The 9906-nt window shown below is 38.4% G+C and overlaps 1 protein-coding gene across 1 annotated transcript; it reads left to right on the forward strand.

The window, feature by feature from the left end:
• Window positions 1-785: 785 nt before the first annotated feature.
• Window positions 786-7204, forward strand: LOC311077045 (glycolipid transfer protein-like). Its single transcript, XM_084105608.1, has 5 exons — window positions 786-1034; window positions 1766-1824; window positions 1949-2082; window positions 6604-6754; window positions 7018-7204. Exons 1-5 carry the CDS (start codon window positions 932-934, stop codon window positions 7198-7200), a joined length of 630 nt encoding a protein of 209 aa, XP_083961734.1. The 5' UTR covers window positions 786-931; the 3' UTR covers window positions 7201-7204.
• Window positions 7205-9906: the final 2702 nt, after the last annotated feature.

Raw genomic sequence — 9906 nt, forward strand, 5'->3', positions numbered from 1 at the left:
TATTATGTGGTATCGCTTTGTATTATTCAGTACATTGTATTATATTTATATACAAGTTATATATGTAAGCTGCTGGTTGTCAGTTATGTATGCAACTAATCTGGTGCGAGATTGTCCTATTTCCTGCTCCAGTAGCTGGTGGATGTGTACACATGCTCAATTTGGAAGGACACATCAGCCTTCATATGGGATATGCATCATGCAGTTGATGCTGCTTCACAGTCTTGTTACTAAATATAATAAATTTTAATTGTACTCAAGCTACAGCTAGTCATTTTCTTTTTTTAAATGCATATTCATTCATTATTTGCATTTACTGTAGAATGACATAACTTAAAGGGATAGTTTACCCAAAAAATGTTCTCAAGTTTCCCTCAAGTTCTTTCAATCCTGTATGAATTTATTTTGCTGATCACATAAGAAGATATTTCAAAGAATGTGGGAAAACAAACAGTTGATGGGCTCCATTGACTTTCATAGTATGGGGAAAAAATACTTTGGAAGTCAATGGGGCACATCAACTGTTTGGTCACCGACTATCTTCAAAATATATATTTTTTATGTTCAGCAGAAGAAAGAAATTCATGCAGGTTTGGAACAACTTGAGGGCGAGTAAATGAGAGTTTTAGCCTATAACGGGATATAACCCATTGAATTATTTAAAAGCATGTAGCATGCCATTTCTCATTAGGAAGGGTATTTAAAATGCGGTCATGATTTATTAACGCCGTGGCCTCACTGCGGTGACTGACTGAACTCACTTCGGGTTTGCTTCAGTCGGTCAATTTGTCAGTAACTCTCCCTCACCTGTTGAATATTTTTTCACGACATTCCGGAAGAATTTAAATTAGAAACGAACGGTGGCGAACCTTTGACAATTGAAAATAAAGCCTCAAGATTTCAGCAGTTAGCATTATTTACATGTTTTGTGATGGCACTTTTCCTGGATCAGCAGTTTGCGTCGCTGCCAGACACCAACGAGATCGCCACGAAAACATTTCTGGAGTCAGTTTCTCATCTGCCACATTTTTTCGGTGAGTCGTTAACTTGTGCGTGTGACTTAATTATGGGAAGTTACACATATGAGATTTTTGGTGAGCGAGCATAAGAAACTGTATCTTAAGGCCTATAGATTAAATACCGAAGATGATTTTAATAGAATCAATACTACTGGAGGGAAACACAATGAAAGCAATTTTGGACATAAAATCTTTCTTTCCCTGCTATTGCCTTTCACATTTGGCATTTCAGTTTGACTTTTTAATGTCTGAATTGTCCAAACTTGTGTAACAAATAACAAAGGGGGTCATTAAACATTGAACGCAGTGGACAAAACAGAACTGATACTCTTTACGCAGCGCGGGTGAATACCTCCTTTAACCACACGGTGGTGCCAAATTACCACGCGCTTTTATCATTGTGTTCCAGGGTCAGAAAATAGCCTAGGCAAAAATGCCTCTTGATTCCTGAAGTCATCAGAATATGGGTACAATAAATGTTGTTTCAGTGAATTCCTGTTATTTAACGCTTGATATATTTCATAGTATTTTATTCTAAGCCTGTCTAGTTATAGTTTTAGTATCCTAGTTAGTACAGTATACGTAGTTACAGTTTTAGTAGAACAGGATGAACAGTTTGTTTACCAGATGGCTACAACTTTCTTGGTACCTACCTATACAGCACTTCAAAATAGTTGCTTCACATTTGTAAACAATTGCATGTCAGGATTAGCTGTTATAATGTGTTTTATAAAATTATGTTTCAGATTGCCTGGGTTCCAAGGTTTTTGCACCAATTAAGGCTGACATAAATGGAAACATCACAGTAAGTCTAATTAAGGGCTAAGCTAGTATGTGTTCATTAGTCCATTTTTAAGGATGCTTCCTATATCAAATGCCTTTGAAAATGTATTTTATGAGTGTTTTGAATTCTTCCCAATTCTCACTAGAAAATTAAAGCTGTCTATGACTCAGATCCAGTGAAGTATGAGACTCTTCAGCAGATACTGTTAATTGAGAAAAGCATCTATGGCTCAGATTGGCCTAAAGTTGGAGCCACGCTGGCGCTTATGTGGTTAAAGAGGTCATTTGTTCACTTAGTCACATTTTCTGCATGTCCTTTGTTTCTTCTGATTTTATATCTCAAAATAGTGTGAAATACTAACAACAAATCACATTAATAGAAACTAGAGCTGCACAATTCTAAATACACTGAGAATCTCATTTTTGTAGGCTATTAAAATAGACCACAATTCTGAAGGAAAATGTTTATTAATGTGATTTACAAAACTGAACTTCACTAAGCAAAATATAATTTATTAGAGGTATTGAAAAATGTTTGCATTTATTTTATTTATAAAATGCAATTAACAAAATGTAACATTGTGAAATATGTAACTATCTAGCGGCGCATCAATAACTCTTTGCGGATACCATAGAAATGATGAGAAATGCAGTAAACGCAAGCATACCTGTCCTGCAATTGCCCGTGAATTCTTTTAAAAAACAGGATTTTTTTTGGTGGAAACTTTAAAAATAGATCAATACAAAATAAATGTTTAAAAGCAAACATGTTGAAGATTAGCCAATGGGCTGTCGATTAATTAAATAAGCAGTTTTCCCACAAAACCAGTTTCTACAGCGTAATGTAGCCTCTCTTCCATTGACATCCATTAAAAAAGTGGCCTCTAGTCTCCTTTACTGCGTACCACAGCATTAGCAGGCGTTACACTTTTTTTAGTTTTTTTTGCTAACCTTGCACCCTTGCACCCTTGCCTTCAAGTGACTTTGACACTAATCCCTAACCCTACCCTTCATTGTAAGCTTAACCAATGGAATTAGTTGCATGGTGGGATTTCCACTTATCTGGTTTGGGGGGGGGGGACACGTGTTCTACATACTCTGGGTACAATTAAATGTGTTTTGTACAATTTTATACATTTAATTTGTAACCAATTCAAGTGTAACCATAACCTAATACTGTTATTAAACCACCTCGGTTATAACCTGTGCTGACTAGTTTTGATTCAGTATTAACTTTGAAGTGCTACCTATTGCAATACAATATGGTCACACTATAGCAACGCTCTCCCACATATTTTGCCATTCTAACTGTGCTTATTTCTGTCATTGGTAAAGTAGCAGTGGGTGGTAATTAGGGTTGGGTATCGTTTGAATTTGAACGATTCCGATTCCGATTCCAATTCCTTGTTTCGATTCCGGTTCTTAACGATTCTCGATTCCGATTCTTTTAAGAGGTATAGGGTCAAAAAAGTTTAGATCAATTTTAATTCTATGAATTTTTTACTTTTTATGAACTTTACTATGAATTTCTCACAGGGCTGTTTTCAACTACAGTACAATATAAATATCAAATCTATTTTAAACAATTTTTTTAGGATATTTTAAATGAGCTAGCTAACCAACGGTCTTTCTGAAGGAAATAGTCTGACCTAAATGGGCTATCAGGTAAAATAGGCTAAATAAGGTTGTTTACACTCATGTGTAAATGTGTTTTCATCATTTATTTATTTATTTATTTTACGTTCGCCGGCATCGCGCGCAGTTTTCAAACGAACGAGCAGAGGACGAGAGAATATGGTTGTAACTTGCAAGATACCGAAGAATAAGAAAACATCATATAAGTACGTTTTTAAAGTTTAACGTCAGGGTTGTTTGCTCTGAATACATTTTATGAGGCACTGTGAGTTAATAGGGGAACGTGAGTAAAATGAATCCGATCGCTCAAACCACTTCAGGAGGTGGCCTGGGCCGCATTCCAGACGAAACTGGACAAGTGTAAATGCATCTGGTTGTTGAAACCACATATGTAAATTGTCCTCCTCCCAAAAATGCAAAAAAAATAAATAAATAAACGTGTGAGAGCGTGTTATAGGCTATGTAATGTAATAGCCAGATACGACGATACTGGAACACGCGCGTCACCGCAGATGAGAAGCTGAGCATCTGTTCATTAAGCCAACGTGCAAACTATCGCAAAGTAAAGTGAAAGTAAGTCGCAGACGCTTAACACATAATCATCATCATTAAAAGTAAAGAAAGAAATGATCTTACCAGGGCTGTTGTCACTCTCTCTTATTGCGGTCTTTGATTTTGAAATTAGCTGATGATCAATAAAATGCAGCTCATATCTGTTGCTTTCAGTGACGTGCACAATCTGCATATAGCGCGGGAATTGAAGATCGGATTTAAATCCGTTTCGCAAAAACACATTTATGTGACCAGGTGTAAATGGAATCGTTTTGATTAATCAGATAGCTATCCAATCTGAGAAAACGCATGAAGTGACCAGGTGTAAACAGCCCCTAACAGCGGTGTCTTCTTCCGGTCGGCAGACTGGGAATCGAAACTAGGAATCGAAATTTAAACTTTTGAACGATTCCGGGAAAATCGCAAAGCTAGTCCCGGTTCCAATCGATACTCGATACTCGATACCCAAGCCTAGTGGTAATAGACAAGAAGTGTACAGTTTTATACCATCTTGCTGATAACTTTTCTTAAAGCAACACTATGTAACTTTTCGACCTTCATAATATATTTCCAAAACCCTTGTGATGGTACATGGACTTACAATAGGTTGAATGACACGTCTGCCATAGCCTGACGGGGTCTGTATCGCTTTTACTGGCACTATGTAACTTCGGGGTTCGGGTAGTTACCCGAGCACAAAAAGAACTACAAAATTCGACTGCTTTACGGCATACGTCACTTCCCCCACCACTTCGTCAAATTTGGACGCGAGAGGCCAACCAGCGTTTGTTTTTCCGGCTTTCATGCGTATGTTTTTGGGGGTGTTTACACCTGGCCACTTCAAGCGTTTTCTCAATTCGGATAGCTATCCGATCGTGAAAAGACCAGGTGTAAATGCCCTCCGAAACGCATTCGAGACGGATTTGAAACCGATCGCTCAAAACCACTTCAGGAGGAGGTCTGAGACGCATTCCAGATGAAACTGGACAAGTGTAAAAATGCATCTGGTTGTTGAAACCACATATGTAAATTGTACTCCTCCCAAAAATGCTAAAAAAATAAATAAATACACGCGTTATAGGCTATATGTAATGTGATAGCTATGACGACGCTACTGGAATCACCGCAGATGAGCAGCTGAGTAAGTTATGTATTCATCAAGCCAACGTGCAAACTATCGCAAATCAAAGTGAAAGTAAGTCGCAGACGCTTAACACACAATCATCATCATTAAAAGTAAATAAATGAAATGATCTTACCAGGGCTGTTGCTGCTCTCTCTTATTGCGGTCTCTGATTTTGAAAATTTAGCTGATGATCAATAAAATGCCGCTCGTATCTGTTGCTTTCAGTGACGTGCACTCCAATAAACATGCATATATATCACGGGAATTGAAGATCGGATTTAAATCCGTTTCGCAAAAACACATTTATGTGACCAGGTGTAAATGGAATCGTTTTGATATATCAGATAGCTATCCGATCTGAGAAAACGCATGAAGTGGCCAGGTGTAAACAGCCCCATGGCCAAAGCAGCAACGGACAAAAAAAAAAAGTCAGAAGTAGGCTAACTAGCCTAATGACTGCAGGCTGATAGTCATGTTTGTTTATTTATTTTTCTGGTGAAAGTGTCTTGCCTCAGGCTATAATGCAAATTGATTTTTCAACTTTGCAGATTCATCTATGGTAGCTTGATATTATAATGTTGACGATATATGGCTATTACCTACCCCACAAACATTGAATTGAATTAGAATTCTGTAAAACAGTAGCCAATAGGCTACTATAATGACGCTGGCTTGTAAACGTGAGCTACGCGATCTTTTGGCGCTTGAAAAAAATAAAACCCATGAAATTATATTCATATGACATGCTCAAATATATGCCACTGTACCTGGGTTGAAGACATTTCACACGCAACGCAGGCTGTCTGCCCAAGACGTGAGAACTCCTTCTGCAGAGTTTGGGTAACAGCTTGTCAACAAATGCACGTGTTAACCATGTAACCATGACAGATTTTACGACAGTAGTAGAAGACAATACTGTTTCCCAACTGTAGGGGGAGCCCGAGAGCAAAAGTTACTTAGTGTTGCTTTAAGTCATTCGGAAATTCTGCAGCCTGAACTACTGTAGTGAAACCAGCCTTACAAGGAGGTGAAAGCTTTTTACAAGTCGGAATCTCGTAATTACTGCAATTTCTACATGACGTGAACGCACCTAAAGTTGCGAATAATTATCTGGGAACAAGATCGTGTGGGTGTTGAGACTGTCCTCGCTGCAGCTTGTAGTGATGACGTACTGCGTTAAATCCAATTCGTAGTCGTAGTGCTTTTATTGCCCAAACCTGTTTAGCGCAAACTCCTTCCGCAGTCGATTCTAAAGATTTCATTACTCATGTCAATCACACTGCTGATCACCAACATAATGCTACACAAGATACTAACCCCTAAACATACCCTACACCCTAACCTTAAAATGGTTTGGGGGGAAAAAACGTGTCATTTATTGGATTTAATGTGTTAATTGTGCAGCTCTAATGAAAATAATATACTACTGTATGTACAATTTATGATTTTTCATAAATTGTTTGACAATATCACCAGTGTTTTCCTCAGAGGTCTGCGGTTCATTCAGATTTTACTGCAAAGTCTAGTGGACGGGGAGAAAGATGAGGACAATCCCGATCTTATTCGCATCAATATCACTAAAGCTTATGAGCAAGCCCTCAAGAGGTATCACGGCTGGATTGTCCAGAAAGTTTTCAAGGTGGGTGTTTTCAGTAGCTATGTGTGCATGGCGAGATGGGCATGTCATTTTGTTTTGCATGTAATGAGGCCTGGAAAAGTCTTGTAAAGGAAATTATCTAGTAAACATACTCAGTAAATATACTTTTACTGTGATCATAAACAACAAACAAACAACAAAAAAGTCAAAGTCGAAAAATGTAGGTCATCTGTAATAACGTATGGCTTTTTTATTAAGACAATGATTGCTTGCTTACCCAGCCATTTTGTTTGGTTTTGCTATAGGCTGCCCAATATGCCGCACCATGCAGGTCAGATTTTCTTAGAGCTTTATCCAAGGATCAAGAAGTTGCAGAGGAAGAATGCTTAACAAAAGTTCGCCAGTTCTTGATAAACTTCACTGCAACTGTAGATGCCATTTATGAAATGTATTCTGTAATGAATGCTGAACTGGACTACTTAGTTTGAAACATCCTACAGATGTCAGTTTCTGAAGCAATTCAGTCTATTCATCTTTAATGCAGCACAGTTTTCATACATGTTCAAAGGCCCGTTCACACCAGAAACTATTACTATATTAGTGTCCACACCAATGCATGATTACATTCTGTTTATTATAAGCCTGCGTTGCACTGATGTCATCCGCCTCTTTAAAGTCACCATTAAATCAAAATTGACCGATCCTTATTTTTTTAATGAATATAGCGGGATTTACTTAGCCAGAAAAGGATTTATTCTTAGGGCTGTGCGATTTAATCAAAATCATAATAAAATCGCATGTGAGCATGTGTGATTTCTGAACCGCAGAAAGCTTGATTCTGAATGCAGCATGCCTAAATCTAGCGCGAGAACAGAACTGAGCAGGTTTACCATTACGACATGGAAGTAAGCACAGAATCAGGGAAGGTGAATCCAGCACAGTATATGTTGGATACAGGAGAGATGATGTTTCTGAGAGCTCAAAGGCTGTCCATTTGGGATGTTCATTTGGTGCGGGGCCCGGTTTGGTAGCACCAGTTGCACCACCCTAAGGACAGCCCTGACAGAGCCAGGGAATTTGCAACTATCAAATCAAACTATTGTGCAGCATTTTTGTAGTTAAAAACACAAGATGCAGGTTTTTAAAAGTTAGGCGCAAAAGACGTCTGTCTGGTGTGTGCTTACATAGAAAAACAATGGCACATTCCAAACAAAAATCAGGCATGCGGACTGTACAACATAGGAAAAGAGTTCAAATAAGAAATAACCAACGGCGTCACGTATGACGAATCATTTATGCAAAGATATGGTGCCCTCAAATATCAAAGCCGGCTTCCAAAAAAGTTATACAGACAATTGAGAATATAAAGAAATCGTGTTAGTATTTTTTTCCATATCGCACAGCCCTAGTGCACCTTTTGAACAATTCATGTTCTCTCGTAATCATTAATCAAAATAATTAATTTAGAATTAATTAATAAGAACAATTTCTAAAACAATATCTTTATCGTTATAGTTAAGGCCCTGATACTGTATACTTCAAGCAAATCGAAGAACGAACAAGTGTGACGTCATTTCAAACTAATTCAGGCCAAAACTAAGTTTGTATCTGGAGTTCGAAACAGCTTGGCAAAGCGGCTGGTAAACACCTTTAAACTCCCATTGGTCCATGGGGATTATGTAATCTGTAGGTGTGCGCTGAGGCTCTGCCTTCTTTAGTGTGGAAACTTCTTCATTTCTTCTGTTCAGTCCATCAAGGTCAGATGTCTGCGAGTAAAATCACAAACACACTGGAGAGCCACTTTAAGTGATAGAGACACTGACACTGTTTTTTAATGTTTAAATCTTTCCCCGCCAGCATAAAAAAAAAAAAAAGTTGTCAGCCACCGCCTGTGTTTTTGATAATTTTCACAGAAATTTCATGGCCCCCAGAATGTTTGTTTGTATTAATATCTGAATATGCAATATATTAAACTGACCCTCTGCTTTTAAACAAAAAAACCTGTTTTATTCTAGCTTCGTGCATCTATTCATGCTTCTAGCAACACTTGAATGTGGGTAACTTTCATAAAAAAAGCAACATTTTGAGCAAAAAGATTTCAAAGACTACATCTGGATCATATTCAGAACGATGATCAAAACACAGATGGAGTAGATCAAGTCCATCAACACCCCTAATGCTTGCACAGTCCTATAGCTCGCCCTGGGTCGACATTTCATTCAGTAACATTATGCAGTTTTGATTTATATAAATGTTGGTAATCGCGTTGTTTTACATATGCATATGATTACATGAGATTGCTTGTTTCTGAGTCTTCTTGATCAGGAGATTCAGTACTCTTTCAGAAGATGTGAAATAGCACCCTCTACCATATAACAGTGAAAACATGTAAAGACGGAAAATTCCATCAATGGCGGGGAAATGTTTTCTCACAAATGATGGAAATTTCCAGCAATGGCGGGGAAAGGGTTAATATTGTATACTGGCGTGGGATGTTCGCTAACAGTATACCACTGGTCACATAGGCTAAACGTCTTTTTACCCCAAATCAAAAGAACTTGGCCGTGGAACCTTATTGGAGCCTTTATCGTCCTTGATGTGAACAGGCCTTAAAGGGTTAGTTCACCCAAAAATGAAAATTCTGTCAGTAATTACTCACCCTCATGTTGTTCCAACCATGTAAGTCTTTCGTTCATCTTCGGAACACAAATTAAGATATTTTTGATGAAATCTGACAGAATTTTGACTCCTCCATAGGCTTCCAGTGTGACCGAAACTCACCGGCCCAGAATAGTTATTAAAACATCGTTAAAATAGTCCAAGTAACTACAGTGGCACTACATTAAGTTTATCATGCGACGACAATACTTTTTGTGCGGAAAAACAACAAAAATAACGACTTTATCCAACTATTAGTGTTCCTCAATGTGGGCCTCTGACGAGAGTTCACGGGAGCGCCAGGACGCATGCGCGAGAACTGAGCTTACGGCGTTCTTCTTCTACTACTACTTGTTACTGACTGCTCACTCCTTGGGAGTATTACCGCCATCTACTGTACAGGATGACGTCCCGACATTGCCGGGTGCGCAAAACGGTCTCTTCATAAGCCGAGGAAGACGCGCACTGTAGTAGTAGAAGAAGAACGCCGTAAGCTCAGTTCTCGCGCATGCGTCCTGGCGATCCGAGGACCACTG

This window comes from Abramis brama, assembly GCF_963993115.1.
Source record: "Abramis brama genome assembly, chromosome: 25".
Classification (NCBI taxonomy): domain Eukaryota; kingdom Metazoa; phylum Chordata; class Actinopteri; order Cypriniformes; family Leuciscidae; genus Abramis; species Abramis brama.